This window comes from Camellia sinensis, chromosome 13, assembly GCF_055761805.1.
Source record: "Camellia sinensis isolate YWXY chromosome 13, ASM5576180v1, whole genome shotgun sequence".
In the NCBI taxonomy this organism is placed as follows: domain Eukaryota; kingdom Viridiplantae; phylum Streptophyta; class Magnoliopsida; order Ericales; family Theaceae; genus Camellia; species Camellia sinensis.
This window is the reverse complement of record NC_138973.1, coordinates 9,169,783-9,187,889: the sequence shown is the minus strand read 5'-3', so window position 1 is coordinate 9,187,889 and position 18,107 is coordinate 9,169,783. Positions and strand designations below refer to the sequence as shown.

Below are 18,107 nucleotides of genomic sequence, written 5' to 3'. Positions count from 1 at the left end.
TACAAGTTCAAAGAAAACCTCTATTGGCTTGAGCTCCGAATGATGGGGACCCAATGACTTGGGCAGGGGTTTTACCGACGTCGTTCTTCTTCACCGGTGTTGTTGCTCTTTGTTTGTGAACAAAAAAATTGTTGTAATGAAATATCTATTTAAATATTTTTCAAAATAGTGTAATTTGAAAATTTTAATTTATTTATTATTTGAGTGTACCTTAAAGGGTAATTTGAGAAAAAATATAAGATATATTGAGAGTAAATTATAATTATAAATAATTTAATAGAGTGTACTAAAAAAATTAAACGTATTTAATGATTTTTTGAATACAAATAAAAACTCCGCATACAAGTCTCGTATGATGGCTGTGATTAAAACCTAGTTAACCAAAAACCCAACAACAATGCTCACTTCTTGGCACCTTACAATCCTCCATTTTAGCCTCATTTTGTTAGATACTCTTTTGGGTATATTATTAGAGGCCGTGATTTGTGAGAGAGAGTGAGTTTTATTTATAAAAAGAATTCAAACTGTTGACTTCTAAATGAGATAAAAGGATTTTGATTAATTGAACTAGTCTCATTATTTTTGTTAGGATTTTAATTGATCCACATTCTTCAAAGTCCTTACAAAAGTAGAAAAAAAAATAAAAAATGTAAACACTAGGATGCCTAGCAAATTCCATATTTGTGTCGGAAAGATCTCAAAATTTGACTTGAGGATGCATTGCATTTGTGCCACTTTCAAACCTTGTCCATTTGAAGGGTATGCTCTTACTCCATTCTTAGAGATGTCTAAAATCAAAATTTCAGAATTTTGGCAAAATCTAACATTAGTGGAGAAAAATAACTTGAAATTCAGAATTTTTTTTAATTTTTTTTTTTGAACTTAAAAAGTTTGAAGCTTTTTGAAATTGAAAAATAAAAAAAAATTCCACTGAGATGAAAAAAGACGAGAATTTTTTTTTATCAAACTCCATCTCAACCTTTGCTAACGCGGCAAAATTATCTCATTATGAGTAACAAAATCTCAATTTTCTTTTAAGACAAAGTCAAAAAGGTCATACTTGTCACAGTAGGATTTTAGAAAAATAGTAGATAAACACGAAAATGTAAAAGGATGAGCGAGAGGAAATAAAAGAAAATATGACACCTGTCAATTTTCTTTTAATACTAAAATTTTAAGTAATCTCTTTCTCACATGGCATTATGTGAAGTCTCTTTTATCCATTTTCTTAATTTTTAATTATTTTTTAAAAAAAATAAACATAACAAAAAAAATTTAAAAATCAGATATATAAACAGATGAAATTAACAAACTTGATCTCTATCTCTTCAATTAAAATCTTTTTTAATAAATTTAATCTCTATCTTTATCTCTTTCTGTTTTATAATATGTTTATTTTGTTTATTTTTATGCTACATTTTCAAATTAACTTTGATATCTCTCTCGTTACTATATCTATATCCATATATCTATAACAATGTTTCCCTCCCATTTCTCTACGTTCCTCCCCACTTCAATCTCAATGTTATATTGACTTGTGATTGTAAGAATTGTATAAATGAAATTCCTCTATTCTAATAAAAAAAAAAAACCCTTTTTTATTTTTTAATTTTAGTTGAGATCTTCAATCTCAATGTTATATTGACTCCCCCCCCAATGCATATATATATGATTTAGATTAATGCTTGAGGCCTCGAATTTCTCTCGAATTTGATTTTTTTTTTTTTTTTTTTTTTTCTAAAGCTGTGTTAGTTTGGGTTTTTTTTTTCCTCTCTTTTCTTTTCTTTTCTTTTTGTAAGGGTGGTTATGTATAGGAGTGTGCTAAAAAATTAGACATTCTGCAAGTGAGTTGGGTTGGACTGATTGGGTGATAAAATTGACTGATCAATTTTATTTTATTTTATTTTATTTGTTAAGCTTGTTGGTTTTTTTTTTTTTTTTTTTTTTGTAAAGGTGGTTATGTGTAGGGGTGTGCCAAAAAATTAGACATTTCGCATTAACTCATTGTACAAAATTATATGGAATTATTGAATTTTAACCAATAGTCTAATTGATTAGTCAATTAAGTTGGACTGGTTAAGTAATAAAATTAACTGATCAGTTAAGTTGTTAGTTAAATTTTGTTAATTTTATATAATTTTATACAATGGGTTGGTGTGAAATGTCTAATATTTTATATTAGACATTTTAACTCACCCTTAAAAAAAAAAAAACAAAATAAAAAAATTTAACTGACATAGTAGGAAAAAAAAATTTTTAAAAATACGGCATTCAAGCCAAATTCGAGGTCTCATGTTCGAGGCCTCTAGCATTGCTCTATGATTTATGATTGTAAGAGTTGTATGAATGGAAATAAACCATATCGTTGATGGGATTTCTATATAATTTGTTGATTAAACATTTTGATTGTCTTTGAGACTCATAAATGTTGAATTCTTTGAAAGATCATTTTTTTCTTCAAAAATGATTTATTCAAGAAGTTTGACTCATATTTCATGGAGATTATTTTTGTGTGTGGATATGTGTGAGCAATGAATTTGATGTATATTTTTTTTCTAATGTTTTACTATTTCAAGTTGTAAAAAAAATGAAATAGTTTTTTTATTTTTCTTTGGGATTGTGTTTGGTTTTTTGCAATGCATTTTTAGGTATGTTTGCAATGCACATCTTTCACTTGGCATAAAGGTCTCATATCTTTCTGTATAAATCATATCTTTCTCTATAAAAGACACAGTTTGAAAGAGGATAGATTGAAATGCATGAGATATTTGAAAAAAATAAATTAGAAAATCTATATTTTAATTTAATTTTTTGTTTTTTTGTTTTTTGTAATGCATGTCTTTCACTTCATATATTCACAATATCACATAAAAATCTCATGTCTTACTCTATAAGAGACAAAGCTTGAGAGAGAAGAAATTGAAAGATCTTCACATTCAAGATAAATGCATGAGATATTTAAAAAAAAAAAAAAGTTACAAAATCTATATTATTATTATTATTATTATTATTATTATTATAATTGATGTTAGTTTTGTGAGACGAATATAAAGTAGTAAACACTACAATCCATGTATATAGTCAAAATGTGAAAGTAATCGTAAAACATAATTGAACATTATTTCAGTTGAATATTATTATTCCTCATGTATTGATATGATATATGACATGTTTCAAAAAAAAAAATTTATTTCATTTGTGCAAGTGAATGCCAAATCATCAAAATTATTGGCTATTAATTATTTTTTTTTCAATATATTGACTAATAACTAAATTAATTTTTTGATTTTTGATTTAAAAAATTAAAGCACCAAGTTAATAATTAAATTTGCTTTGGGTGATATGAGAGAAAATTAATTTATGAATTCTATAAAACTGAAAAATCACATGATATTAAATTCTTTTTTTTTTTTTTTGAAACTTTATACAGCACTAATTTACAAACAAAATTTATATCTATGAGGGACAATAATATTATTTTAATTTTTTTTTTTTTTTTAGATTCAATGAAATTTATCTTGTGCATAGCACATATTTTATGCTAGTACAAATGAAGTGAATGAGAGGGAAGGGGAAAAAATGAATGGAGACTAGAAATTATTCAATCGTCTCCCTAAACAAGTTTAAGTGATGTTTTAAAATAATAGTTATTGATCTCAAACCATAATACTCACCCTTTGATTTTTAAGAGACAATGAATTAAGCATTAATATGTAAATAAAATAGAATATTAATAAAAGTAGTTTTTGAATTCAACTTGCTTTTTTAGTGTAGTCATTTTATTGTCAATGTCAAAAATTTTAAATACATAAATCATATTTATGATGGGTAAAATTTATTTTTTTTAAAATGATGATATAATGTCAAAAAGGTGAGGTAAGATAACCTTTGTGATAAGGTTAATTAAAGTTTTTTCCCCCACAACGGTCAAATTAGTAAGTAAAACTTTTCCACCGCCACCGCGCCGACCCTCTCTCCATACCTCATTTCTCATCTTTTAAATGTACTTTTTGATTGTAAAGACGGGAATGGGGTGATCATCATTCACTTTTTTTATAAATTTAAAAAAATAAAATAAAATAAATAAAATTATCAATTTTATTATCTTTGTTTAAAAAAACAGGGAGGCTAGTTTTAAAATCATATTAATACTCCATCCATCCTACATTGTTAGTCCATTTTGTCATTTTTTGATATTCTAAATTAATTGTCCATTTTAAAAAGTAAAAACATAAATTTTTATATTATTCCAAATCAACCCTTTAAAAATGATTATAAATATATTTAATGATGGGAATAAAGAGACAATATGATAAATCAATATTTTTGAATTTGACTTTAAAACAATAATTATGTATTATCTTGAAAAGTTGAAATTTTTAAAAAAGACATAAGATGGAGGGAGTAATTCATTTTTAAAGATAAATTTAAATAAATTATTTATACCAACAAAATTTTTATACAAAAAATTTCATCTAGGATAATAAGATTATTTTTCAAGTTAAAATACCTTTATTGTGCCTCATAATTACGAGTGATTATTGGATATTTCTAGAATATGGTCACGTGATAGTTTTTAAAGAGACATATAGAATCTTTTAAGATGTTGAATAATATAATATTGTGTTGGGTGATTAAAAAATTTAAAGAGACATAGTATATGATGACTAGTTCTAAAATATGGACATGTGACGCTCCAAAAGTAATAATTAATTTTTTCATAATTATATCTATATAGTTATCAGATCATTCTAAATGCATTAGAAATTTTGTTGGTAAAACATAGGTAAATAAAACGGTCGAAAGTCACAGGAAATTGAATGAAAGATGAAGGATTAACAAGAGAGGGTGCACAGAGACATTGCATTGGCGTGTATAGACGGTATAGTGGGAGTGGGAGACAATGGTTAACAAAAGGAAGAGAACCAACCACGGATCCCTGCACATTTTTACAACTGGGTTCTGAGAACTTGGCATCGCACACAAAAAAACAAATTACAATTCCCAATCTCAATTCAAACACCTCATGCTGCCAGCCCATCAAAATGGAGGATGCAGAAAAGAGAGAGGGAAGAAAAAAAAAAAAAAAAAACATTTTTAACATAAAATATATATATATATATATATATATATATATAATTTATATAAAAATTACAAATTCATTTCAAAGACAAAAAAATTCATTACTGTCACTCAAAAATTCTGCTATCATATAATTTTGTATAAAAAGTTATTTGTAAATCATTTTTCATATAAATAACATAAATTATCTTTTTTATACGTAAAGCAAATATAAAAATTGGTATTTTTTTTGTTGTTGGAAAATATCAATAAGAGCGTCCTTATTAACAGTAGTTATATCATTAATTAATTAATTTTATTTATTTAAAAACTGTTGGATCTTTTCAGATTTAAAACATATTTCAGATTTTAAATTCAAATATACATTTCACAACCTTATTTCGTTAAAAAGATCTTAAGCATCACATGTGCCACCATTTTTATGTAGATAAATGCTTGGGAGCATTAATTAGTGCTCTCACTAATTAGGTGGCAGTATGTGATGTTTTAGTCTTGGAGTTGTATTTTTTTTTTTTTTTTTTTTACTTTTTTAATACATTAGTACTATTAGTGGTGATATTTTTAGTGGGATGAATCATTATTGTTCTATGTATATGGAGAAAGACTACAATGGCCACCCCAAGATTAGTAGGCACCATGGCACATTGCAAGGAAGAAACTAAGAAATTAGAGAATCAACAAAGAGCTGCACTTTGCTACTAAAATTATATCAAACTGTTTACAACTTTGATTACACCACACATATTCAATCGAACTCTATAATTTCACCAACAAAAGAAAGCTGTTCCTTTTTTTTTTTTTTTTTTTCTTTTTCTTTTTTCTTTCACAACAAAAGGTAACCAAAGAATGTTAGAACCTAGAATCTTGACTTGTGTTCTAAATGTATGTCCATGAACAAATGGGTTAATAAAAAAACAACAAAAATACTATACTTATAAAGTATCTCGCCCTATTTTCTTTTCACTAAACATAAATAGAATATGTATTATATTCTCAAAATAAAAAGAAAAAATACTTAAAGAGTAGGAAATTTGATTACAAAATTCAATTATATAATCAAATTCCGTGCGCGTAGAAAAATCGGAAGAGAAATTAGCCTGTCATCTTCAACTCTTCCAAGCATAAACCATGAGAGAAAACCCAGAAGGACTCATCAACTCATTTTCTTCCACACTTGCCCATTCCATCACTGAACTACACCCTGATGAAGAAGCCGATGACACCGACGACGATGACGACGACAACGAGCTTCTCGCTGTCCTCAACAAGCTCTTCCTCATCATCTTCTGCTTCTCAAATCCAAACCCACAAGACTGTTGTGACCACCCATTCATTTCATTCGATTGATTGATCTCGTCATCTTCTTCTTCATCATCATCAAATCCTAGTTTCTCAAACTTGAACATGAACAGAGCATACCCATTGTCACCATCCTCAAACAACCAATTATACACATCCCAAGAGACTTGTATGGAAAAACCATCCACTTCAATCCTCTCATTCCCTCTGAATTTCCACTTCAAGTGCTTGATCTCCAATACCCTTTCCTGATCAACACTGAAACAGAGTTTCTGATCACCATTGACTCTGCAATCTATAGATATATCTCTTGATTTGCCTCCGAAGCTTGCTTTTGTGGTGTATAGTTTGTTGATTCCGTACACGTGTTCTCTTCTGAGAACCATCGATTGGGTTCTCCGAGGTTTTGAATTTGAAGCTCTCGTCTTGGCATAAGCTTGATCAATAGAGTCGCCGGCCAGAAGGGTCATTGCGCCGCCGTCCACGGCGGCGATGTAGAACCCTGATTGGGGTTCGGGTCGGGATCCGAATTGGGCTTTCGAAAGATCCCAGAAGATTTGAATGGTTTTGGGTGTGGCGGTGTTGATTTTGAGCTTCTTTGAACCTTTTTTGATCCAGAAATTGAAGGGTTTGAGGAGGAGGTGGAAAGAAGGGTCGGAGGAGGAAGATGGAGAAGAGAGAGTGGCGGTGGTGGGATGGTGGAGATGGAGGTGGAGGTGGAGGGAGCGGCCAAGGAGGGTGTGGGACCAGGTGAGGGTGAAGAGGCCGAGGTTGGTTTTGTAGACGGAGGTGGTGAGGTTGGGATTGGAGGAAGTGGGTGGCGCCGCCGTCATGGAGTGGTGGTTGGCAGCGGAGGTGGTGGTGGTGGGGGGGCGAAGGCAAGAGGGGAATTGAGAGGACTTGGACATGTTTTTTTCAACGAAATTGGGTTATGACTAATATTTATAAAGCGGAGAGAGAGAGAGATTCACGCGTATATAATTTTAGAGACTATTTTTGATTTGTATATTCCATTCTTCAAATATGTTTTATTACGGTGTGGTTTGGAAAAAGTTCACTTGAATTTTTTTGACTTTTTAAGTCACAAAATATAGAATAAATTATTTGAGTCATAACAGATAAAATATCACATTCAATCCATAATCATTATACTTTTCTTTCACAAAAAAATTCAAAATAATCAAAAAGTCCTTCCCAAACCAAGCTTTTAAGCCCAGGCTCAAATAGTCAAAAAAGTCAAAAAGTCACAAAGTCAACCCATTTTTCAAACAGAAGCTACATTTTTGAATTATTCCAATCATCTAGCCAAAAATATTTTTCTTAGTTTTTTGATATTTGGTATAATTGTAAACGAGACTTTATAAAAATATTTTTTATAGTTAATAAAAAAGAAATTTATTTGATAGAAAATATACTTTACTTTTAAAAGATAAAAATGTCTTTCTAATTAAAATATTATTAATATCATCACACTATCATCATTATTTTTACATCCACCACCACATTATCGTTACCACGGCCATTGCTGCCATGCCACCACCTTCACTTTTATCCCATCACTACCACCACCAAGCCAAACAAAAAAAATATATATTTTCTAAAAAAATTTTTTGGTAGAAAATATTTTTTATCTAAACAAACTGATCATATAATAATGAATGTTTTAATTTAAAATAAAAAATGCTTAACTTCTTTTAGAAAAAACGAGAATATGAACTTGAATTTTCATAACCAGGAGGTTTTTTTTTTTTTTTTAGTCTCCAATGATAAAACGATTACATTTTTATATTACATTTAGTTTAGCAAAATTTTATTCATACATAAAATTTATACAAAAATAAACTTTATAAAAAGTGTCACAATGCTATTATTATAAATAAATCTATCTTTAATGGTGTTTTCTTTTGAAGTAAAAAGTTCACAATAAATCATATCATTATGTATAAATTTTTTATTTGTATATAATTACTCTTTCGTTTATCAAGTACTAAACTGATTTAAGAGAATATTACAACACACACCCCGCAAATTGTACAACAAATCAAATAAAATATGATATAAAAATGTGATTATTATTTTTTAAGACTTGATTTGGGATGCAAATAGAGACATGTATGACCAATTTTGTCATAAAATTCAATTAGATCAGATCAATTAAAGCAGCCAAAGATCAACCTTATCTTTTATTTGACTAAATTGATTTTATTACTATTTCATATGGGCAGCTTGATGTTTTGATTTTTATTGTAACAACGATAATAGTCACAGAAAAGTAATTAGGTGGCACATGTATAAATACTTTTTTTGCCTGTCCAAATCTTTCGTTTATTTAATACATTATATTGCTTATTACTCATTGAAACTCATCAAAGTAGTGGCGTTATTGTATTGTCTTTTAAATTTTTATTATTTGTTCTTTTAATAGTCGGTCTAATTTGACAAATATACGTGGGCCTTCATCAAAAGCTTAAAAAAGAGGGTGTAATTACGAGGTCCCTAAAATTCTCACACCAGCATATGATTTATCTGCAATATAATGAGGGGAATAGTGAAAATTTTGTAATTCATCAAATGCATTATTATCTATCATTCAAGTTAATTAGAATGTCGACACATTTATTTGCTTCTCGATTGATATGACTATTAGTTGAAATTCCCAATTAATTCAGGAGACATTTATTAAAATAATTTTATGTGTAAAGTAAAAAGGTGAATTACACTAATGGTCCCTATAGTTTGGGACTTGTGTCATTTTTGTTCTTGACTTTTCAATTGTGACACATTTGATCTTGAATTTTAAATCTTGTTCCAAATAAGGACAATTGTAGATACTATTGAATTTTTTAAGGATAAAATCGTCAAATTGATAAAATATAAATTAATTTGAAAAAAATAAATGTCAAAAATTATTTTTGAATTTTTAAAAATTATTTCTAGCTACTAAAGATAAAATTATATAAAATTAATAAATATTTTAGACATTTATTTTTTTTACCAAATTAATTTTTATTATGTATTTGGATGATGATCATGTAAAATTAAATTTTAAAAATTAATCATGTAATTTTTATTAATTTTTATCAATTTTACATAATTTTATTTTTGGTGGATAGAGATAATTTTTAAAATATTTTTTTGACATTTATTTTTGTCAAATTAGTTTATATTTTATCAAATTGATGATTTTGCCATTGAAATTAAGTAATGGTATGTTCAATTGTCCTTATTTGGAACAAAATTCAAAATTCAGGGTCAAATATGTCACAATTGAAAAGTTAGAGACTAAAGTGACACAAGCCCCAAACTATAAGGATTATTAATGTAATTTTCCCAAAGTAAAATACATAAAACAAATCAAATAAATAAATAAATTAACTTACAAAATATTTACCAAAGAACGATAAGAACTTCAAAGATTAAGTCGAGTGTGTGATACTCTCTCCTTAAAATAGATTTGCTACCGCACAAGTGCTTACGGACTAATAGTGTTTATCTCTCAAGATAAAATGTTTAAACGCAGGATTAAAGTAAGCACTACAATCAATCTGACAACGAACCAGAGCTTATATTCTGCACTTCTCTTAAATCTCTCTAAAACTAATATGAAGAATAAATACAAGAGAGAAGAAAAACGGAAAGCAATTGAATGAATGAATTTGCTGGAAATGCTTGTATTTATGGGCATAGTGGTGTTTGTTTGAAATTGTCACGACCCAAACCCGGCCCTATGGGTTTAGCACCGTAACCGGCCAGTAATCCGGGATTACCGAAGGCCTGCAGAACAGTAATACAGTGAAACAGAGTACAGGGCCTGGCGGAAGCCAATACAGTAAGTAAATAGTGTCCATTGAGCTGTGACAGTCTGTATGCCAAAAAGATTTTTCATGCACTCATACATACACAAGCAGTACAGTCTATACAAAATTTACAGTCACACAGTACAAGGACCTAATCCCTTGATAACAGTACAGTTAGCAACTGACAGTCTATACAGTAATCCAAACAGTATGGAGACAGACGGGGGAAACAAACAAAACACCCCAAAGCCATAGCATGGCAACTCGGAACCTCGCAGTGAGGCACAAAGGCTGGCTTAACAAAACTGGAGTTACCCTGACGCTCCTAGCTCCGATCTGGTGCCTGTACACCTACATATATATATGAGCAGTGAGCTAAAGCCCAGTGAATAACATAAAGCGTAAAGAGGTTTTGAATGAATGTCCTTACGGTAATGAAAACAGTTCAATTCAATCAGTATTTCAGTTGTTCAGTACAGTAAACAGTCATATGTGGTACATCCATTAGCATAACAGTAACAGTAGGTCTTAAAAGACCGAACAGTAATGATGGCCATCAGTCAGTAAACAGTAGTGGCTCCACGAGGGAATCGACAGAGATCTCTGTAACAGTAACAGTAGGTACTAAGGATGCCACAGTACAGTTCAGAAATAAAGGACATACATTCATTCAGTAATACCAGTTCAGTAAACAGTTCAGTTCAGTATTCAAAAGATATCAGCTGAACATATCTTTACACAATTGTTACTCACAGAGTTCTGGGCTACAGTATGCTAGAGCGTGTCTCCCCAGTTGCCAACCCTACACAGTTCACAGGTTGAACACACACTAAGCTACACAGTTGGGAAATATCATAACTTAATCCCTAATTTGCCTTGGTGTGTTCTACAACGATATCCTCATCTAAATGTCTTAAACTAGGCCTAAGAATGCCTAGGATGGGATGAGGATGCAACAATACACTTAGAAAACATTTCGCAAAGTTTGCTGAAACTAGGAGCCTCGCTCGAGCGAGACTTTCTCCGCTCGAGCGTAAGTCCAAAATCAAAGGCTTCGCTCGAGCGAGGAATCCTTCGCTCGAGCGGTCTGCAAAACAGTAAAAATACTGGATGCTGAGATTTTGCGCGCGATGGTCGCTCGAGCGGAGCCCTGGACAAAGGTGCTCGCTCGAGCGGGGAATCCTTCGCTCGAGCGAGGAAGCCAAATCTGGAATTTCCAGATCTGCCTCCCAAGCTCAAACCAAGCATTCTACCACTCCAAACTCGACCTCTTGGGCCCAAATTCTGGAAAACATAACTAAATTCAATGTATAACAAGTTTCAAAGCTCAATTTATGAATTCAAGCCCCAAAGGTGAGTCAATTAAAACCATATTCAAACCCATTTTCAAGAATATGAAGAACATGCAAACATGCATGAATTCAAATCAATTCAAAGCTTCAATTTGATGCTCTAAGGAGCCAAATCTTTCAAAACATGATGAGTTCATGGTCTCTTGTAAAAATATGAGCATGCATGTAACATTTTTGCCATGAAAACAACTCAAAACTCAACCAAGAACACATGCAAGCATGGAATGAGCTTCAATTCAACATGTATGCACCAAAACATGGCTTAACTCTACAATTAAAGCATGAATTGTGCAAGAATGGATTCTAAGACAACAACAAGAAGATGAATGTCCTACCTTAGTCTTGTGTTCAAGGTCTAGGAGCTCAAAGTAGCAATCAACACTTCAATTCCAAGCAAGATCAAGCAAATCTCTCAAGAACAACTCAACTCTCTCTCACTCTCTAACTTGGGTCGGTTGAGGCAAGAAGAGGAGAAGAAAATGTTTGTTTGATCAATACGTGGAGTGTATACAAGGTTCAAGAGATAGTGGTCCACTAAGTGGCGGAATGGTAATTAAATCAAACTATGCGATTAATCGATATTTAATCTAATTTAATCATACCTAATCAATTTTCAGATAATTATACTATAAAATCACATTAATTCTAAGGATCATAGAACACTAATCGGTTTCGGATTCGGCCGCCGATAAGGCCTTCAATTAGCAGTTTAAACATATAAGCATGAACAGATAATCATACAGTCAAACAGATAGAATGCAATTTAACTAACATATACTCAATCAATTCGGTTTCCAATTTCAGTCAGTCAGTTTAGTACTTTAATCAGTTCAATTATCAGTCATAATCAATTCAGTTTAACGGTAATCGATGGTTATCGGTAATCAATCAGTCATAAGTCGGTAAACAGTATGAGGGTTGTTACAGTCTCCCCTCCTTATAAAGAGTTTAGTCCTCTAAACTCGAGTTACCTTCATTCTGGAAGAAAACAGGATTCAGTGGAAACAGTTCAGGATATCGTTTGGCCATGTCATCTTCCCTTTCCCAAGTGGTATACACGCCACCGTGGTTTTGCCAGTCAACTTTCACTAACGGGATCTCTTTGTTCCTCAGTTTCTTGATTCGTCTGTTTACAATCTGTATAGGCCGTTCCTCGTAAGTGTAGTCATCACTCAACACTACGTGGGTAGGCTCTATTACATGGAAGGGATCCCGGAGATAATCTCTTAACATAGAAATGTGGAAAACATTATGCATGTGTTCCATTTCAGGAGGAAGCGCAACTTGATACGCCACCGGATTGATTTTCTCAATAATCTCATACGGTCCGACATATCTCGGCGCTAACTTGCCTTTGACTCCAAAACGAGTCTGGCCTTTCATTGGTGTCACTTTCACAAAAACGTGATCACCCACTTCATACTCTCTGTCCCGTCTTCTAACATCTGCATAGTTTTTCTGTCTACTCTGTGCAGTTTTCAGTCTCTGTTGTATCAGTTTCACTTTCTCAGTCGTTTCATACACAATCTCGGGCCCGAGCAAAGGCCCATCTCTAACTTCTGCCCAGCAAATTGGAGACCTACATTTCCTGCCATACAATGCCTCGAAAGGCGCCATACCTAAACTCGAATGGTAGCTGTTGTTGTAGGCGAATTCAGCCAAAGGTAAATGGCTTTCCCAATTTCCCTGAAAATCAAGGACACACATTCTCAGTAAATCCTCCAGAGTTTGGATGGTCCTTTCTGATTGGCCATCTGTCTGAGGATGATAGGCACTACTCAGCCTCAATTCAGTACCCAATGCAGTCTGCAGGCTTTGCCAAAACCTCGATGTAAACTTCGAATCCCTGTCAGAAACAATAGACACAGGCACTCCATGCAGTCTTACAATTTCATCAATATAGATAACAGCCAATTTGTCCGCATTATAGATTGTCTTGACAGGTAAGAAGTGAGCAGATTTGGTTAATCTATCAACAATAACCCAAATTGAATCCATACCTTTTCTGGAGCGAGGCAATCCGACGATAAAATCCATCGTGATATGCTCCCATTTCCACTCTGGTATGGGTAGGGGTTGCAATAGTCCGGCAGGTCGTTGATGTTCAGCTTTGACCTGTTGGCAATGAAGACATTTGGATACAAAATCAGCAATTTCTTTCTTCATTCCCGGCCACCAGAAATTCTGTTTCAGATCTTGGTACATTTTCGTATTCCCCGGATGGATAGACAATTTCGAATGGTGGCCTTCTTGCAGAACTCTTCTTTTCAGTTCAGTATCATTTGGTACACACAGTCTTTCTTGAAATTTCAGTACATTATTCTCAAATTTGAATCCGGGTCTCGGTTTGGATTCTCTTTCTTCGATGATCTTTTTCAAGAAGTCATCCAGTTGCTGTTTTTCTTTAATCTCTTCAATCAGTGTCGGTTGAGCAGAAATAGCAGCTAAGGTTCCACCTTGTTCTCGTAAAACAATTTCAATTTCAGATTTTTCAAGGTCACAAAGCAACTCTTTCTGTCCGGTAAGCAAACATGCTAAGTTTCCAATCGATTTCCGGCTCAATGCATCGGCAACGGCATTGGCTTTTCCCGGGTGGTACAAGATCTGTAGGTCATAGTCCTTTATCAGTTCTAGCTATCTCCGCTGTCTCATGTTCAGTTCTTTCTGTGTGAAGAAATATTTCAAACTCTTGTGGTCGGTATATACTTCACATGTTACCCCATACAGGTAGTGACGCCAGATTTTCAGTGCAAATACTACTGCAGCAAGTTCCAGATCATGGGTCGGGTAGTTTTTTTCATGCGGTCTCAGTTGTCGGGAAGCATAGGCAATTACTTTCTCATTCTGCATTAAAACACATCCCAAACCCTTATGAGAAGCATCACTATATACAGTATAACCATCCGTACCTGATGGTAAAGTTAAAACCGGTGCAGTCACTAATCGAGTTTTCAGCTCCTGGAAAGCAGATTCTCTTTGGTCAGTCTAGTCAAATGATGTCCCCTTTTGAGTTAACTAAGTCAATGGTAGGGCAATTTTGGAGAAACCTTTGACAAATCTTCTGTAATATCCAACCAGTCCCAAAAAGCTTCGGACTTCAGTCACATTTGTCGGTCTAGGCCAGTTCACTACAGCTTCAATTTTCTGCGGATTAACAGAAATTCCATTTTTGCTAACAACATGCCCCAGAAAAATAACATGGTCAAGCCAAAATTCACATTTAGACAGTTTAGCATACAGTTTCTGTTCTCTTAAGGTTTGTAGGGCAAGTCTCAGATGATGTTCATGCTGTTCTATACTTTTGGAGTAAATCAATATGTCATCGATAAATACAAAAATAAAGTCATCAAGGTATGGTTTAAAAATTCTGTTCATGAGGTCCATAAAGGCAGCAGGGGCATTCGTGACTCCAAAAGGCATAACCAAAAATTCGTAGTGTCCATACCTTGTTCTAAAAGCAGTTTTATCAATGTCTTCCGGTTTAACCTTCAGTTGATGGTATCCTGATCTGAGATCAATCTTGGAAAACACTTGTGCACCCTGTAACTGATCAAATAAGTCATCAATACGTGGCAAAGGGTATTTATTTTTCACAGTTACCTTGTTCAGCTCACGGTAGTCTATACACAACCTCAACGAGCCATCTTTCTTCTTTACAAACAAAACTGGTGCACCCCATGGTGAGGTACTGGGTCTGATGAACTTTTTGTCTAACAGTTCTTGTAGTTGCACTTTCAGTTCTTTCAATTCAGTTGGAGCCATTCGGTATGGAGCTTTAGAAACTGGTTGTGTTCCGGGAATCACATCAACGGTAAATTCAGTCTCCCTGTCAGTCAAATCTCCTGGAAGATTATCTGGAAAAATATCTGGAAATTCTCTGACTATAGGAATGCAATTCACATCAGTTTTAACACTATCATCAGTAAACACAGTCAGTACAGAACACAGATATCCTTTACACCCCTTTCTAATTAATTTAACAGCTTTCACTGACGAAATCAAATACGGAGGAGGTACTACTCCACTCCCATTAAACACAAATTCAGGCAAACCAGGTGGACGGAAAACAACTTGCTTGGTCACACAATCAATAGTGGCATGATATTTTTGTAACCAATCCATCCCCAATATTACGTCAAAATGATCAATGTTCAATGGCAGTAAATCAATAAACAGATGCATATCCCCAACCATAATTTCACATGCGGGATACATATATGCACAGGTCATAGATCCTCCTACGGGTGATGATACGGCTAGCAGATAGTTCATGGGTTCTAAGGGTCTATTCAATTTCCGTGAGAAAGCATGCGATACATAAGAATGTGTAGACCCCGAATCAATCAGTACATATGCATTTTGAGTACAGATAGAGAGAATACCTGACACAACGGTCTCGGTATTCTGCACATCTCCCGGTACTAGTGCGAACACTCGGCCTTGCCTCATAGGCTCTTTTTCGGTAGCTTTAGGGTTCGGTTTTGGTAGAGCGTTTGATGCTGCGCCGCTGGCTACAGCTTTGCTATTGCCCTGAGGAGCAGAAGGACAATCTTTAACCATGTGGCCCACCTTGCCACACCTGTAACAGGCTCCAGATAATTTGTGACAAATTCCTTTATGCTTGTTACCACATACAGAGCAGGGTGGAATGAACCCACTCCCTTGGCTGGGGCTAGTCATTGATCCCGTGTTCTGTTTCTTATTGGCTGGGTTGTGCTTGCCTTTCTTGAATTTGAAACCCTGCCTTTTTCCATGCCATTCAGTTGTTGGTGTTTCAGATTGTTTCACTGCTGCAATGTTCGACTCGGCCATCAATGCCCGGTCGAGAACACCCACAAAAGTCGGTAGTTTCAAAACATTTATCCGGTCAAGTATTGCCACATTAAGGCCACCTTCAAATTTTCTGGCCTTCTTATATTCAGTATCCACCATATGCGGTGCATATCTAGCAAGCTCGGTGAATTTCGTCTCATATTCCGCAACAGTCATTGTGCCCTGCTTCAGCTGTTCAAATTCAGTCACTTTTCTATCCCTAACACACTAAGGGAAATACTTTTCAAAGAAGGACTCCTTGAACTGAGCCCAAGTCATAACAGTATTTGTATCACGGATCAACATCCACCACCTTCTAGCCTCTTCTTGTAGGGTGAAGGTAGCTAACAATACTTTGTTTGCTTCTGAGCACGGAAATACTTCAAATAATTTTTCTGTTTCCAGAACCCAAGCTTCAGCTTTTAACGGTTCAAGGCCTCCCTGAAAGGATGGCGGTTTCATTTTGCTGAACTTATGGGTGAGAGCAATAATATCCCCATCATTCACATTCACATTAGGCTCCGGCTGTACCGGAGGAGGAGGAGGAGGTGGGGGCTGTTGGTTCTGTTGTTGTTCCAGTCTAGCAGTTATCAGTTCTATCATTCTTTCCATTCTTTCCATTCTTGCCTCGGTAGACGAGGATTCAGGTTCATTTGCATTGTCCATTTCACTATAAGCAGTTATAACAGTTTTAAACATAAGCAGTCATTTGTTTAACAGTTTACCACATTAGCATGTATTCAGTCATAACATAACCACACACTTATCATGCTCATGAGATGCCCTAATAACTTTTCTAGGACACCCTATAGCTCATTTGGACACGTGTGTGCGGTATAACTCGTGGTAAGTATCGCTCTGATACCACTCTGTCACGACCCAAACCCGGCCCTATGGGTTTAGCACCGTAACCGGCCAGTAATCCGGGATTACCGAAGGCCTGCAGAACAGTAATACAGTGAAACAGAGTACAGGGCCTGGCGGAAGCCAATACAGTAAGTAAATAGTGTCCATTGAGCTGTGACAGTCTGTATGCCAAAAAGATTTTTCATGCACTCATACATACACAAGCAGTACAGTCTATACAAAATTTACAGTCACACAGTACAGGGACCTAATCCCTTGATAACAGTACAGTTAGCAACTGACAGTCTATACAGTAATCCAAACAGTATGGAGACAGACAGGGGAAACAAACAAAACACCCCAAAGCCATAGCATGGCAACTCGGAACCTCGCAGTGAGGCACAAAGGCTGGCTTGACAAAACTGGAGTTACCCTGACGCTCCTAGCTCCGATCTGGTGCCTGTACACCTACATATATATATGAGCAGTGAGCTAAAGCCCAGTGAATAACATAAAGCGTAAAGAGGTTTTGAATGAATGTCCTTACGGTAATGAAAACAGTTCAATTCAATCAGTATTTCAGTTGTTCAGTACAGTAAACAGTCATATGTGGTACATCCATTAGCATAACAGTAAAAGTAGGTCTTAAAAGACCGAACAGTAATGATGGCCATCAGTCAGTAAACAGTAGTGGCTCCACGAGGGAACCGACAGAGATCTCTGTAACAGTAACAGTAACAGTAAACAGTAGGTACTAAGGATGCCACAGTACAGTTCAGAAATAAAGGACATACATTCATTCAGTAATACCAGTTCAGTAAACAGTTCAGTTCAGTATTCAAAAGATATCAGCTGAACATATCTTTACACAATTGTTACTCACAGAGTTCTGGGCTACAGTATGCTAGAGCGTGTCTCC

General features: G+C 34.1%; 1 protein-coding gene across 1 annotated transcript; it reads right to left on the bottom strand.

Annotated features, from left to right (window-relative positions):
- Nucleotides 1-5,748: 5,748 nt before the first annotated feature.
- LOC114275407 (uncharacterized) lies at nucleotides 5,749-7,379 on the bottom strand. The gene has a single exon (XM_028217446.2). It carries the CDS (start codon nucleotides 7,287-7,289, stop codon nucleotides 6,189-6,191), a length of 1,101 nt encoding a protein of 366 aa, XP_028073247.1. The 5' UTR covers nucleotides 7,290-7,379; the 3' UTR covers nucleotides 5,749-6,188.
- Nucleotides 7,380-18,107: the final 10,728 nt, after the last annotated feature.